The 16,536-nt window shown below is 48.3% G+C and overlaps 1 protein-coding gene across 1 annotated transcript in view; it reads left to right on the top strand.

Annotated features, from left to right (window-relative positions):
• FN1 (fibronectin 1) overlaps positions 1-14,736 on the top strand; it is a 54,342-nt gene extending 39,606 nt beyond the window's left edge. The window contains 15 exon segments of the mRNA XM_042808472.1: positions 403-516; positions 2,233-2,502; positions 4,385-4,572; positions 5,686-5,773; positions 5,952-6,128; positions 6,367-6,456; positions 6,675-6,854; positions 7,389-7,478; positions 8,317-8,783; positions 9,347-9,485; positions 10,930-11,094; positions 12,337-12,462; positions 13,047-13,153; positions 13,369-13,479; positions 13,885-14,736. Of these exon segments, the coding sequence (XP_042664406.1) occupies positions 403-516; positions 2,233-2,502; positions 4,385-4,572; positions 5,686-5,773; positions 5,952-6,128; positions 6,367-6,456; positions 6,675-6,854; positions 7,389-7,478; positions 8,317-8,783; positions 9,347-9,485; positions 10,930-11,094; positions 12,337-12,462; positions 13,047-13,153; positions 13,369-13,479; positions 13,885-13,959 (2,387 nt within the window). The 3' untranslated portion in view covers positions 13,960-14,736.
• The last annotated feature ends 1,800 nt before the right edge of the window (positions 14,737-16,536 follow it).

Here is a 16,536-nt window from a genome sequence, read left to right as displayed (position 1 = left end):
CAGGTCAGCTGCCGGGCTGCTCTTGGCAGCACTGTGTGTTTTGTGGGATCTGCAGAGATCAGTACTCGGGTATGCTTGCGATGCAGTTGGGTTAATGGTCAGTCTTATCCCAGAAAACAGCCGGTCTTCTCCTGCTTTGTTTCTTGCACTGTGCCAACCTGCCCTTTTAGCTGTGGGGCCTTCGAGCAGGTACAAATTGCAGATGCCCTGTCACGCATAGCCAGAGAAGCACAGTGCAAGCAAAAGGCAGACTTGATATGTCAGTCCTGTCTCGTTCTAATGACATTTATTCACAGTATGGCTTATAGGCTCATACAGGCTCTTCATTCAGGGCCGCTTAGAGACCAGTTCTCTGCAGCTCTGTGCAGCTGCAGATGGACTAACGTTGTTCTTTCCTGCCAGATCAAACGCAAGTCACTATCGAAGGTCTGCAGCCCACAGTTGAGTATATGGTCAGTGTCTATGCTCAGAACCAGAACGGAGAGAGCCTCCCCTTGGTTGAGACAGCTGTCACCAGTACGTATTTCACTTCACGGTAACGAAACAAATGTTATCTGTTGATGTTGGAATCTGCCATGCGCGATCAGGTTCCCAGTGAAAGCAAGTGGCAGGTGCCTAGTCTCCGGGAGAAGGCAAGGTGGTCTGCCCTGTGACAAATACCGTGCCCCTAAATTGCAGATGCTGGCAAAAATGCAGTCCTTCTCCCTCAAACACTGGCAAAATGCACCCCCTCAAAGTGCTGTGCTTCTGATTTTCTTTCACTAAAGCCACAAAGTCTTTTGGGGGTTTTGTTTGCCGTCAGCCAATCGGTGGAAAAAATGTGCAAAGATCTCCTTTCTGGAGCTAGGTGGCAAAGGTGATTCCTGTTAAGGGACTGGCCTGGGCATGGGAACAGTGACCCTGTGCAAGGGAGTAAAAGAAACCGCATGAGTTACATCAAGAATTTGGGATGAAGCACTGCAAGAGAAAGGACAGCTCAGCCCTCCAATTGCTGTATCTGCCCGTACAGAACAGCAGTGCTCTGGACACAGAGAGGAGGCAAGAGGGAACATGTAACTCAGAGGGATATCTCGGATCTCAAGTGCCTTTTTCAGGGACACCTCTGGGGTAGGGATTTGCACGCATGTTATTCTCGTGCTCAGGCTTGTATTCAAAACCACAGCTCAGCCCCAAATACTTAGAGAATTGTCCTAACGACACGAGGAGCTTCTCTGAAGCTTTGCAGAGATGGGAAGAGAGTCCCCGTCATTTTCAAAGCAACAAATTCCGGGACAAAAATCACCTTTGCCAACTAGAAAATGTAGAAAATTCAGGACTAATATAAACATGGCAAATAAAGTTGAAATCTTATAGAAAAGCCTAATTTGGATCCAATATAAAAAAAAAATTGCCAGATCCTCTAATCCTGTGTAACAAATGGGTGTAGCTCTGTGGTAGCCACACTAGACTTCTGTGGAGCAAGGCTCACTTACCTCGCTGCCTAGCACTGAGCTCCCACCTTGCTAGGAAAATCTGATGAACTGGTCTAATTGGGAACTGTGCGTATCGCCCAGTTGCACCTGTGGACATTCCCTGTGCACTCAACACAAAGCTGAAACACAGTTTGTTTCTAACTGATTCAAAAATATAATTTACTGAGTAATTTGTTTTCTTGATAAGTGTGTTAATTGGATATTAATTGATGAAAGAAAATAGCGGGACTGATTCTCCTTGAACTGGTGCTTTGCACAGCAGCTTACAACAGTGAAAAGCACAGGCAGCACGAATCCAAACTTCCTGAGCCAGGGGGTTTGTCTGGCTGCCTCTAGCACTAGGAACCAGCTACTGGCTCTGATGGTAGAAACGGGTCTTAAAATTCCTGTTTCTTTTTGTCTCTTAACTACCTGAAGGTAGCTTAATGCTGCTGGAGTTGCGTAAAAAGGGTTTTAGTGCCCAGGGGACTCAGATATAGGTTCGAGTTGGTGTCCTGGCTGCTTTGAGGATGGGAATGCCAGTCCTTTTGGTTTCAACAAGGCCAAGACTGCCTTCCTGCTGTCCGGCACCCGTGAACTCTCAGCCTTACTCTGCACGGGTGTAAGCATGTGTGCAAGGTGCAGCCCAGAGGAGAATCAAGTGCCCCCTCTCCCGCGCAAAACCGAAAACTGCTTTGCATGTGATAGAAATGCTTTTTATTTTCCTCACCCACAACCTGCTTTTTATCACATAACCTCTTACCGTTAATTTGCCTAACAGACATTGACCGCCCTAAAGGACTAACATTCACTGAGGTGGATGTTGATTCCATCAAAATTGCTTGGGAAAGCCCGCAGGGGCAAGTCACCAGGTACAGGGTGACCTACTCAAGCCCTGAGGATGGAATCCATGAGCTATTGCCGGCCCCAGGTGGCGAAGAAGACACTGCTGAGCTGCATGGCCTCAGGCCAGGTTCTGAGTACACTATCAATATCGTTGCCATATACGATGACATGGAGAGCCTGCCCCTCACTGGGACCCAGTCCACAGGTACACCTTTAACTCCACCACCCAGCAGGCCATGGCAGCAGCGGCTTCTGCCCTGTTGGGTAAAGTGTGCTTCCATGTGCAACTGGAGCTCCCTGCCGGGGAAGCCCCAGGGGCAGCCAGAGGGGTGTGATTGCTCTTGAGAGATGGCTTAGTTGGTGCTGGAGAGCTGGCTGCCGGCGGAGTCAGCCGACGTCCGCATTAGGGAAGGCAGGAAAGAGCAGCAGGATTGAAGGAGCAGATTCTAAAGGAGGGAGCGATGTTACCTTACAGCCTTCTCCAAGGCCTCAAATGGATCAGCAATGCCCGGTCCCGAGTCGCAGAGCCTAATTCACAGTGAACCACCCTCTCGCAATGCTCTTGCCTTGTCCTTATGGTACGGGGCACCTGCAAGCAGAGAGGCAGTTACCAACAACAGAGAGATTAGGGCAGTTTTCAGCCCCACCCGGGTCCTCGCTGTTGGGTGGAGCAAAAGATCAGCCTGAAGGGCTAGGAGATCGCTTAACCCTCAGGTCTCACAGAGCCTCCAGATCCTTCACTGGCGCTGCCCGAAGGACTACAGCTCCGTGGGCATGCCCACTCCCTGCACTCACATCACAAGAAGAGGACGTGCTCCGTTCAGGAGAGTCCCTTACGTGCCAGTCTGATCCAACTCCACGTAGAATACCTTTACAAATCCTTTGCGAAAATGGAAAAGGAAGGTAATTGCTTGAGATGTAACTACTTCCCAGCAACATGGAATCCATTGCAAAGCTTCCAGCACTACCAGATGTGTCTTTATTACAAAGGTAGCACCTTTGTAATAAAGCTCTCCCGTTCGTTTGCGGATGAAAAGTTGGCACTATAATTCCAGGGGTGTAATGAAGACAGTGGTTCCTAGTGTACAGATTGTTATACTAAACTGAAGCAAAGTGCTGTAATGATTGAAACAGCTGGCTGACTACCTGCCAGAAATGCAAATATGGTAATTTTTAAAACCCGCTCTCTGTGGTTTACCCTTTGTGGGCTGTTCAGAAGTGTATTTGAGGTCATTCAAGACTTTCCATTGACTCTCATGGCCTTTAGATAGAGCTCTAAGCAAAGCAACAAGGGCGAATTACCTTGTATTTCCACTCCCTAAAATTAGAAAACTTAACAGCAGTGTGCTAATAGCAGCCACTATGGTAAGGTATGTTTTTCCCCTGTTTACAGCCCAAGGATTGCCAACAGTAAGGCAAGAAAATGTTTCAATGGATGGTTCTTTCTTTATGCAAACATTTGTCTTTAAAGGTATCGGAGGTGTTAGCTCATGGACAGACTCTTGTGTGATGAGCCTTACGGCCACCACAGCTCTGCTTTTCCATTGCCTTGCTCTCTGTGTAGTAATTTACACTTGTGTAAGTGGCTGTAAAATGCTTCCCCTCTGCATTTGCAGTATTTTTAGATCCTCTTTGCAGTTCCTGAGCCTGCTTCCTACTGACTTTGGTAAATCTTCCATTGTATTTTAAAAATGGGGAGAGATAGGCAAGTGAAGCAGGACTAAACTGTTAGCTGTATGAAGAAAAGCAGACAGGCAGAAGAATTAAAACAGACTGTCCTACTACAGATTTAAGCACCTCCCAAAGCCGTCACCTTGTATCACAGCAAGTGTTGTTACTTGCCTAACTTCAGGGTTCAAGCAGCGAGATCTTTTTAGTTTTGCTGAAAAGCGTTACTGTAGATTTGGCAATCTCCTCCTGAATACCCTGTCCCCTTCCACGGTGCTTCACACCTGTGTTGGCAGAAGGCACACCGCTCTCCTGCCCATATATTTCAGGCCTAAAACTGTTCTCGTTCAGGAGAGAATATTGTTGTATCCAAGACTGTCTTCTTTACACTAACCATGTGCCAAACCGGATTTTTGCAGCAATCCCACCTCCAACAAACCTGAAGTTTACTCAGGTAACTCCCACCAGTCTTACCGTCAACTGGAACGCACCAAACGTTCGCCTCACTGGCTACAGAGTCAGAGTGAACCCCAAAGAAAAGACTGGTCCTATGAAAGAGATCAACCTTTCGCCGGACAGTACGTCTGCTGTCGTGTCTGGATTAATGGTAACTCTTTTCTTTGTGTAATGCAGACTGTGTTGTGGGAAGGAGACGTTAGGAAAACCTGAAGCAATTTCAAATTCCTGGGTCAGGAGCCTCAGCTGGAGTAGATGGTTACAGCTCCTAAGGGTCTTACTCTGAAGTCTGACTAGCTGTCAGCTGTGACTACTTTTTACCGTAGCTCTTAAAAGGCAAGGAATTAGCCTGCTGAATCTGCATTCTTTTCCCTTCCTCATTTAGTACAGAGAGACTGGAGGCCTTAATCACATGCAAATTATCAGGTTCACAATCAACACTAACCCAGTCAAATGCTTTTACTCATCTTTCACAAAAGAGGTCAGATAAAGTGACCTAATGCAGAGGTTTTCAAGCTGTGAAATGGGAGCTCTGGCAGTCTATTGCCAATTTTTAAGAATTCTACAAAATGTAAGTAAAAAAAAAAAATCAAGTCTTTTGTGAATAGGCTTAAATTTGCTATATAGCAGTCTTCTCCACTGGAAACACTTCGGGAGTTCCTGAAGTAGAAAAGGCTGAAAATCACTGCATTTATGATTCCCGGTATCTTAAAAAGCTACCGATCTGTTTTTAAGGAGTTTTACGAATCATTTTCAAAAATGAGCCTTAAAAAAAACATTCTAATCTAAGTGGACTCCTGGTCTGATGCAGTCAAGGACGAAAGACCATGCTGTAACTTCCACCATTCGCTTTTCTTCACAGCAAGAGGATCTTATCAGAGCAAATGGCATCCATTAACCCCAGGAGAAACAGGACGTAAATTAGTTTTTTTTTCCTGAAGAATCAGCTTTGAAGCACAAATTCCAAACTGCAGGATGACAAAGAAGCTTCTTTCAGGATTGCCTCTGCTCCCGGATGTGCACATGTGCACCACTAGTGTTACCAACAACACTGTTTGAGGGTCCGTGTCTGCTCTTTTACTACAGATGGAAATAATTAGAATTGTCCCATCAATCCTTCACTGATTTCAGTCATTCTAAGGTTTCCTACTTCAGTAACTGGTGACCGAGAAGTGTGGCTCCACCAAACACTGGACGAGGGCAGGAGTATTTCCTGCTGTGGCCAGGTCCTTCTCGTAACACGGTATAACTTTGTCCATTCCAGGTGGCAACCAAGTATGAAGTGAGCGTGTATGCCCTGAAGGACTCTCTGACCAGCCGACCAGCCCAGGGGGTGGTCACCACTCTTGAAAGTGAGTAGTGATTCTCCCCAAATGACCAGTTAGTATCATGAGAGGTGCAGAGGCCCCGAGGCAGAGATCTTGCTCTGTCTCAAAAGTAGGGCTCTATACAAAGCTCCAGCAAAGGCCTTTGCTGGTGAGATTCACAATCCCCACAGTCCTGACAGGAGACCTTTTCCTTCTCGTGCAGATGTGAGTCCCCCTCGCAGGGCCCGTGTGACAGATGCCACCGAGACAACCATCACCATTACCTGGAGAACCAAGACTGAGACCATCACTGGCTTCCAAGTGGATGCCGTCCCAGCGAGTGGCCAGAACCCCATTCAAAGGACCATCAGCCCTGATGTTAGGACTTTCACTATCACGGGTAAGTGAGGTGCTTCTGCGGGTGCAGGAGCTTCCAGGGTCACACCAGAAGGCACACTGCGCTCTTGTTTTGTAGTTGAATTTCCTCGATGAGAAATACTGTAGGAGCAAATGGTGGGGAAAAAATAGCTGGGTCATGAAAACTAATCTCCAAGAAGAAGTTGTTGAAAGACGTTCTGATGCCCTTTTTAGATTGCTTCCTCCGATGAGCTAACATTTTTGCTTCAACTTCATTTTAGGCTTGCAACCCGGCAATGACTACAAGATCTACCTTTACACTCTGAACGAGAATGCACGCAGTTCCCCAGTAGTGATTGATGCCTCCACTGGTAATGGTCTTGTCTGTCTTTTCTGCTCGTGCGAACACACGGTAGTTACATATGGTCAGGCAGAAGTTGTCCATATCCGATTACATATCGTACTTACTGTGACTTACAGTGTTATGTTTTACTCCTGAGTTTGAGAAGGGTGCTGGACGGTGCAGTTCAGGTGAAGAATGTGCTTGCCTTTACCTGCATTTGACTTGTTTCCTTTTGTTTTCACCTAGCTATCGATGCTCCTTCTAACCTGCGCTTCCTTACAACCACAAGCAACTCCCTCCTGGCTACCTGGCAGCCCCCACGAGCCAAGATCACAGGCTACATCATCAGATACGAGAAACCTGGCTCGCCTGCCAAGGAGGTTCTGCCTCGCCCCCGGCCCGGCACCACCGAGGCTACTATAACTGGTACCTGTCTCGTTTTGTCTGGGAGTGCTTCACCTGAAACACTTAAATTTGAAGAGAGGGAGAAGGCCTAATTATAAAATGTGTTGATGGCAACTGAGAGAAAGAGAGAGTCTTGTTCCATTAATGACAGTGGTTTATAAGCACACCTGTCCTACAAACACACTACGCTTCTCTGACCAGATCAGCCATCAGATTTGAATGATCCACAGATGTGGTGGCAGTGGAAACAAACAACTGTCCTCCATTCAGGGAAAAAAGCCCATGACTCTGGCACCCCATCGGTCACACATTCTGAAGACTCATTAGGTTTTGTGTCTGCAGTGTCCATGATCCCAGCTGACACGGTCAGATTTGAAACTTGCTCTGAGGAGCCAGAGGCTGGACTCTCTGTACTGTTCTGAAAACTTCAGATCCAAAATGCACATACTCATACTATAGCCACACCCACCTCTCATTCTGCCTTACATCCCACACATAATCGTAGAAGAAAAGCAACTCTTGAGTTTAAGACTGCTTGATGTCCTTCCTCCCTAGGTTTGGAACCAGGAACCGAATACATCATCTACATCATTGCTGTGAAGAACAATCAAAAGAGTGAACCACTGGTTGGCAGAAAAAGGACAGGTAAAACAAAGCTCTGGATTATTGTGTGCCAATAGGAGGTTACGTCTTCCACTTGGAGAATGCAATCTCAGGACTGAAATAATAATGTTATTTAAAATACCGTGTTCACACCGTTCAGCCACGCACTTTTTATGAGTCAAATAGCCTTTGTAAGGAGTTTTTCCTTTCTAGGATGAAGGAGGTAAGATTTGAAGTTACATTAACTGCATTTCACTGCGTTTGAACGCTTAAGAACAGAACAACACGTTTGGTGCTTGATTCTTGCCTGGGTACCTAACTGATAATTAAATTAGAGTCAAAACTCGCATTTCTATCTAGCACATGGTGGCATCAAAGGCAAAATCCATTCACTTGTTGCCCAGTGCATTTCTCTTCACAGCCTCCACAGTGCGAGATTGAGACACCTGTAGCAAGCGAAACATCAGCTGTATATCTAAATGTGATCAAGGAGGTAGTTTCTTACCGCACACCAGTGATTTCTCTTCAACCGATAACCTGTGAATATCTCTTGTAATCATTTCTTCTCCATTTGAGCAGTGGTGGCTTCTTTGGGTTGCAGTGTTCAAAACTGTTGCTCAGCTGTATGAAAATTTCATACCAACACACTTCTTATGCCTGTGCCTGAAAGATACACGTATAAATATACAGTACCTAAATATAGGGAGAGATAGAAATTACCTTCACAATCCCAGTGAGGTCATAAAAAGTGTGTTGCACCTTGGGATGACTGCTAATCTTCGATGCTCCGAGCGGTGTACAGCATCCACTCTAGCTGTTTAATAAACCGTTGTTAATTTGCCACGCTTTGCTTTATGGCTTCTAACCTTTCTTTGGCTAGATGAGCTTCCCACGTTGATTACCAGACCGCACCCCAACCAACCCGACATCCTCGACGTACCTTCCATTGACGAGGGGACCCCTTACCTCACAAACAATAGGTATGACAATGGAAACGGTATCCAACTTCCAGGCACCTCTGGGCACCCGCAGACAATAGGACACCAGGGTCAACAAGTCTTCTTTGAGGAGCACGGCTACAGGCGGCCTGTACCCACGACAGCAACTCCCCTTCGGCCGGGGTCAAGGCGGCAACCACCAAATGTAGATGAAGCAATTGAAATCCCTGGGTACCAAGTGCCTATCATAGTGGAACCTTCATACCCTCACTCCCGTGGGCCCAGGCGCAACGACACCACGGGTCAAGAAGCTCTTTCTCAGACAACCATCTCTTGGAGGCCGTTGCTGGAGAGCTCCGAGTACATCATCTCATGCCAGCCAGTCAGCCAGGATGAAGACACTCTGCAGGTAACTGAACTGTCTGAGCACAGGAACGGTGTTAGCCTCACCTGTGGCAGCAGAGGTCTCGTGGGAGTCCAGCCCTTTACTGTGTGAAGGGGATGACAGTTGGAGTTGGCTTAAAAGGTCCTACTGACGTGCAGCTGAGAGGAGGATAAAAGCCTCCATCCTCTCCTTCATGGAGAAGGCCACGGGATAAGACTGCTAGACCAGAAAGCCCTTGAAATGCCATCAGTATCAACGTTTCACCAGGGAAGGGGGCAGTCAGGAAGACAATTGGGACTTTCAAAGACTGAGGTTTTACTTCTCCAAGCCAAAGACTCCCTTAGCCCTTCTCCTTTGTCTCCCTTGGTTTCTGTTTCACTGAAGTGGCAGTAATAACAGAGCCCTCACAAACCATAGTCAGGTTTACCTTGGTATCATTTGAAGTTCTCAGAATGTCTGAGGGGAATGGGCTGGCTCGGGCACGGTACAGAGCACAGAAGCCAACCTAAACACCCTGTCTTTCCTATGAGTGAGGGGGACACTTAAGGAGTCACCTCTCGGTGACCTGGCATTGCCTCTTGTTGCAGTTCAGGGTTCCTGGCACTTCCTCCAGTGCTACGCTCACTGGTCTTACGAGAGGGGCCACCTACAACATCATAGTGGAAGCCCTGAAAGACCACCGGAGGCAAAAGGTGCTGGAGGAGGTGGTCACAGTTGGCAATACTGGTGAGTAAAAGCGTTACGGGGTCTAGGTGAACCTTTGCTGTCCCTGCCTCGTTGCCTTTCCTCCAGGCAACCTACCTGGTGCCCAGGCTTGAGAACAGTTCAGAAAGGAAACTTCTCCTGGCCAGGAAAGTTGACAGCAAATGATTTGTGAGGTCCGCTGGTTTTGGCTAACTGACACACTGCCGGTGTGGCTGGAGCTGTTTCTGATCTGTTCTCGAATCACGAAGAATGTGCTTCTGAAGGCTCCATACGCTCCTCTGGGGTCAGTGCCCAGGACAGAGCAAGAGATCTGGTATGTGCTGCTCTCAAAGGAAGTTGGGGATTGCGGACCGCTGCCCAGCAGCAAAGATCTGTTGCCACAAAAACACATCATGCTTACGGGAAGGTGCTGGTGGCCAGCTTAACTGCTCTGTCAGTCATTTGCCGCTGTATGTGTTAGCCAGCAGCACCACTAGACCATCCCAAAGGTCTGGCAGCAGGGCAGGCTGCCTGCAGAGACGCTGATTAAGCACAAACAGGCACCGCTTAGAAGCCGTGTGACCAACCACACAAGTATTTGTGGTCTGAGATGGCACTTGCCACAGCTGGAAAGCCCAGAGCCCACACACGCCCTGTGGGACTTGGGCTTTGCTTTTACCAGCACAGGAGTCTGGTCAACAACTCTTTCTCTCCCTCCATCTCCTCCTGGGTGTATTTTGAGGTCAAGACAAAGAGGAGGAGAGGATGAGAGAAGTGGAAATAAAGAGTTAAGGATTTACTTTGTCTACCCATTAGGCCTCTCCAGGCAGTCTCCTACTGCCCCCACCCCCCTGGCAAATAAGGCAGTTTCTCCCCTTCTGGCACCCCAGTTGCCTTGTATCTGTCACAGATACAGGCTGAGAGCATTAACTCTTGCCCCTGATCATCACACACTGAACTGGTGGTCGTAAAACACCCACCTTCCACTCAAGGCACACACCTGAAGTATGAAATCCAGTCTGTCCAACGCGATCTGGTCTCCTTTTCCCATCTCCCTGCCATGAGCTAGAATCTAAAGTGCCCCCCCCCCAAAATGCAGCTACCAGCCTCCTGCTGTTGCCCAGCATCTCACAGCGTGTTTCTCTTAAAAACAGGCTAAGTCAGGTGGTTGCTCTCCAGCAGCAAATGCAAAAACTCACACTTGCTTGAAACTTGGCAAATCAAAATGAAAATAGCCTTCGTGTCAGGTTTTTTTTATCATTCAACTGCTCTGACACATGCAAATGGAAAATAAATCACAGGGAGTCTGGACTGCTGACAGAACCATCAAGTATATGCCCATGGGGTGGCTCTATTGCTGGCAGGAGATTGTAAATTCCAAAAAAAAAAAAAAAAAAAAAAAGGCACGAATTCAATGAAAAACATTCTTTCTTTCAGTAGTTCCCATTACCGTGTGTGATGCCTGTTTCTTCTCTTTTTGTTCCAGTGTCTGAAGGACTGAACCAGCCAGCTGACGACACCTGCTTCGACACTTACACTGGCTCCTTCTATTCCATTGGCGAGGAGTGGGAGCGCTTATCTGAAACAGGCTTTAAACTCTGGTGCCAGTGCTTAGGCTTTGGCAGCGGTCATTTCAGATGCGATTCTTCTAGTGAGTAGCTGGCTGCTGGCTGCCCCCGTCCCCAAGCTCCCTGAGCACTAATGGCACGTTTGACAGAACCAGCCTGATCCAAACATGATGCAAATGAATGCAGGCTCTTGAAGTTTTTAAACCAAAGCGGTGTTTTGCATCGTGAGAAACGATGGAAAACTTTGGTTGCTTTTGAGCCGTGCAGCTTAGGCAGTCTTGCCATTCACTGCATCAGCAACAGTCGATACTGTATTGATAATTCATGACTTTTTCACCCAAGTTAAACATTTGGTTTGTTTTCCCTACCCTTGCCAGGTGTACAAGTGAGATAGGCAGGATGCCTCAGTGACAGTATCTGAGTAGTCATTTAAGAAGACATCTTTAAGTATTAAATCATGGTTGAACTCTCCTCTCCTAACTGCATACGCCGCTGTATTGGGCCAGACAGACCTTGTGTGGATTTCAGTGGCTGTTACAGCCAGTACAGAGCCTGTTTTGCATTGCAGACAGCACTTGCGAAGCATCTTGCGGAACTAGTTTTCTGACTTTGTCAGCTGCTGCTTGAAGCTCTCTCAAGCAGGCAACACTTCTGCTGGGGCACTAAGTTTTATTCTTTGCAGGACTTGTGGTTTACATGGAAGGGTATCAAACTTCATGTAAGGGAGTGGAACAAAAGTCTGCGATGGAGTGGTTTAACACAACACCTATCCAGCTGTTTGAAATCGTCCTTTTAAATGGTGCAGTAACCTGAGCAAAGAGGGTATTTCTGTAATTTTCATAAACTCAGAGAAGTGACTGCAGGGAAGACACTTGTTTTATGGGCTTAATACTTGTATTTCATCATTTGCTACACATGGCTTACCCAGGGTGTTTTTCCAGTCTCTGTGATACAGTTTTATTGGTGTTTTGTTCCATTTAAAATAGTTTTCTCCCTCCTTCCCAGCCCATGTCTCTTAAATTCCCTTTCACTTCTATTCCTCTCCTACTAGCCAACCCTCCTCTCCCCCTCCCCACTCTTTGTCACATCCTACTTACACTTCTCCTAAGAGCCTCGAGCTGTTTCTTAGAGCTGTAAGGGTCCTCAGCAGTTAAAAGCCACAGGAGCTGAACCCATTTCCTCCTTGGGACTTCCAGGAGCTGAAAAGATTCTTTCTCCCACCCCTCTCTTGGTTCCCGAGTCACTGCCAAGCTGTTCTCCCCCTGCTGTGTCACTGCAGTGTGGGGGGCTAACTCCTGCTTCTCTTGCTCCTCTGCCCTCTCCAGAGTGGTGCCACGATAATGGTGTAAACTACAAGATCGGGGAGAAGTGGGACCGGCAGGGTGAGAACGGCCAGATGATGAGCTGCACCTGCCTTGGAAATGGAAAAGGAGAATTCAAGTGTGAACCTCGTAAGTCTCCCCTCTGACGTTAATTGAATTGAGCTCCCATTCAGGAAGCTTCAGCATCTCTGAGCTGTTCTCGTTAAGGTCCTGCCACGGGGGCGAGCGGGGTATTGCTATGTCCGATTCAGGTTTTGGAGGCTGAACTGGTGACAGATTGAATCTGTTCTCACAAGAGCTGGAGGCATAAAACCTGCCGTTCCCGGGCTTAAAAAGAAAACCCTGTTATTAGCGAAGGTCACCGCACACTCAGCATCTCTCTGCCTTTAGCCCCGAAGCCACACAAGAGGGACATGTCACCACACTCAGGGGTGTAATTACCCTAATCAGTAACACAGGACTTTTCTGCAGGGCCTGGTGCCTGAAGAGCCTCTAGGCTTCACGCTAGGAATTAAACTGCATTGCTCCTGTCAGGCAAATACCCTCATGCTCTCGTTTAAAGCGGGAGAGCTGTAAAACTGCCTGATGTTCCCCCTGCCAGCCTGCGGCCCCGCAGGGAGAGCGCACTAGCTGGATCACCAAGCTGCTCTGAGAGTGCTTAAAACCAAGCACAGGCCATGCAGCTGAGCTCTTCCTGTGTGTCCCCCCCCCAGATGAGACCACGTGCTACGATGATGGGAAGATGTACCAAGTTGGAGAGCAGTGGCAGAAGGAGTACTTCGGGGCCATCTGCTCCTGCACTTGCTACGGAGGGCAGCAGGTAAGCAGGACTGGGGAGAGGAGGCTGTGCTGGAAGTGCAGCCCTAAGACTCCCGGGTTTCAGGTCAGGTGGTGCCTAATGCCTGGCCCCTGGAAGAAAAATAATGAGTAGGAGAGCTTAAGTGCTTGCATTGGGGCCTGCGTTGTATAAAACGGGAGCAACCTGGCCCTCGCCAGCAGCGTGGTCTGACCGGCGCGCGCGGGTCGCTTCTCCAGGGCTGGCGTTGTGACAACTGCCGCAGACCCAGCGTGGAGGTGGCCCCCGAAGGCTCTGCCGGCCACACCTACACCCAGTTTACACAGAGGTACCACCAGGCCACGAACACCGTGAGTACAGTTTCCTTCTCTGCCCTCCCCTTCCTGCGAGTCCGGTCTGCGGCACGGGGCGGACAGGGGCTAAGAGGAGCGCGGCAGCTTTCTGCGCGGGCAGAAGCGCGCGCCGGCACAGAAGGCACGCTTGAGCTCACACTTCCACACCCAGTGCTCAGTGCCACCCTCCCCTCAGCGCCACTTCTCCTTCCCTAGCCTTGGGCCGGGCCTGCATGCTCTGGCGGAGGTGCGCGTAGCGATTTCCCGGTCTTCACACTCGCTGCTGTACACCAGCCCTTGTGCTTTGTGCTGAGGGATTCACCGGCTCCACGAGCTGACACCTGACTCTCAGCCCAAACCACACCCCACGAGTGTCCGTCCTTCCAGGACAGAGCGCTAACTGATTTCCTTCCCTCCTGACAGAACGTCAACTGCCCCATTGAGTGTTTCATGCCCCTAGATGTACAGGCAGACACACAACATCCACGGGGAAAGTAACATCCAGCAAGACTTCTTGCGGCAATGGCAACAGACAAACCAAAGTATAAATACCTATCTATCTGCCACGATTACCATCCAAACTGGAGTGATGCTAGCAAAACTGCATCTTTTGAGAATGGCCTTCTGCTCTGGAGCCATTTTCCCAGCTTAAGCTCAACTCACGGCTTCTCCAAGCGCCACTCTTGGAGTGTTTTCAGACTTTTCTCATGATTGATAGCGATTGTCTTGTTTTTCCTCAAAGTGTTGACTACCAGTCAGTATTCTCAAATTTAAGGAGAAAAAAAAGGGGGGAAGATGCTCAATGACAAATCGGTGGGGGATCAAAATCTTAAGGGGGGGAAGGAAGATGTCGAAATTGAAGGTTCCCATGCTATGCAAAGAACATTTGAGTACAACATCACTGAGGTTTAGCGATAGGAAAGTCCACCAAACACTTCTGCTTTCACATAAGCGTGCAGCCAGCAATAAGATAGGAACAGCAAATCCAATCACTGTGATATTTAAAATATGCACAGTCCTAATTCTTTCTCAATGATCCTAGTATTTTTCTAGCTGTATCTTTATATCTCATACTGTTATTTATCAGTTTTGTTCCCCTGACCTTCAAGTGTTTTTATATGGGAATAAAATGTATTGAAGACACTTAGTATGCAGTTGACAAAGAGGAATTTGGTGTAATTATGATCAGTGATTATTTTTATACTGTAAGTGCCAAAGCTTTACTACTGTGGAAAAGAAAAAAACAACTCTTTTAATAAAAAGATTTACAAACCAGACAGGTAGTTTAAGTGATTCTCTTTGCTACCGTGGAATCTAGGATGAAGATTGTTATTCCGAGCTGGAGTAGCATTGCCCTGAAACAAGACGGAACAAACACCTCAACGAAGCATGAAGTAAACCTCGAGAGAATCTCTGTAGAGCAGTTTGTTAATTAAAGACTTCCAGCTGCACCCCCTGCCCCAGTAGAGTGCAGAGACACGCTGAGTATGTATGCCACGCTGCAGGAGGGAGAGGCTTGCTTTGGGGGAAGAGGTGGAGGGAGAAAGGGGGGAGGGAAAGGAAAACGGTCCCTGCTTTGGCCAGGAACTGAGCTAAAGAGATGGTCCTCGATCCAGCCAGCCACTGAAATACCTAGAATCAAAAACGCTTTCGGTGTTTGAGTTGCCATAATCAGTGAGGCTACCCCGCCCTTGTAGTTGGATGTGCTCAGTTCTCCCCTCTCTGCGACGGAGAGTAACTTACCTGTGACCACCACAAGAGTTTCCCGAGGGGCCGCCGCCCCCTCTTTCAACCCTCAGCTCCAGTTGCAGTGTGTAAATTCAAATGACCCAGAACTGAGGCTCTTCAGGTGCTAGTGAGCACACCCTGGGGTGCTGCTGCAACAGCGACACAGAAATCCTTCCCTTTTCCCTCTGCAGCAGGTCTCGGGGAACAGCGGGGGGGGGACGGGGGACAGATGGCACCCGGGGCCGTGTCCCGGCAAATCCCGCTTTCAGGTCTGCTGCGCTTCTGCCTTGTGGGGTGGGGAGGGAGGCAAATGAAATTCTCTGCAAAACCTTTTCTAAAACAAAGCCGGTCTTGATCACAAGGAGCAAAGGCAGCAGGAAGCGCCTTCAGCTTGCGCTGTCACCGCTGCAAAAAAACCTGTACAGCGCTTGCAAATGCAGAACGTGGAAGGTTCTGTCCTGATCCCTCAGGCCGCGTTCCTCTCTGGGCTAGAACAGCACTGTATTACTCAATGGATTGCTCTGGATTGAATAAAGCGTAGCGTGAAAATAGAATTTGGCTTCTTGGCATGAGAAACACACATGGCAGTTGTTTTCACAGATGGCTATCTATAGAGCAACCAAAACATTTGCAAATAGTAAACTGCAGCAGAAATCACTTCTATCCCTCTAATTAATGTTCAACAGCCCAATCAGTATCTAAAGTCCATGAGAACTGAAAGTGGCAGACACAGAGGCACAGAAGAATACTTCCTGCTTTAACTAGATTTCTATTAATTTGTCTTTCCCAAGCGAGGCTTATATATTATATTATAATGTATATATTATACGGGGGTTTGCCCCCGCCTTAAAGCACGAGGCTTTCCATTGCTGACAATTTCTGTTTGAGGTTGGCTGGGGTAGTGCCGGGTATTTTGTCACTCAGCTAAAGCTTTGATTTTCAGTTAGTCACATGGGAAAACCCCTAGCAGGGCACAGCAGCGGCAGAAACTTGTGAGAGCCAGGTATCAACCTCACCTCTCTCCTTTTAGAAACAATCAGAAACAAGAGGAACCGAGGTTTCGGATGGTTCCCATGCTTCTCCCGGGCCGTAGCGCACACAGGGGCAACACGCCAGCAGCTGGGCCTTTAAACACCGGCTCGATTTCTCTCCAGGGTCCACTTGAGCGCTAAGATCAGCTAAGATTGGCCGACCCGAGCTCCCTTCGGAGCAGGGGCAGCTGCCCCTGGTAGCAGGGAGCTTTTTTCTGAGGCGCCGGGCTCCCCGGCAGAGCACTTCTGGCTACGCCAAGCCCAGGGGCAGTTAAGCCCTTGGCTGTTCTTTTCCACAAGCGGAGGCGCATCTGCA

The sequence above is a fragment of the Tyto alba genome, unplaced genomic scaffold (assembly GCF_018691265.1).
Source record: "Tyto alba isolate M040663 unplaced genomic scaffold, T.alba_DEE_v4.0 Super-Scaffold_7, whole genome shotgun sequence".
Taxonomy (NCBI): Eukaryota; Metazoa; Chordata; class Aves; order Strigiformes; family Tytonidae; genus Tyto; species Tyto alba.
The sequence above is the reverse complement of the archived record's forward strand: the minus strand, read 5'-3'. Positions and strand labels throughout refer to the sequence as shown.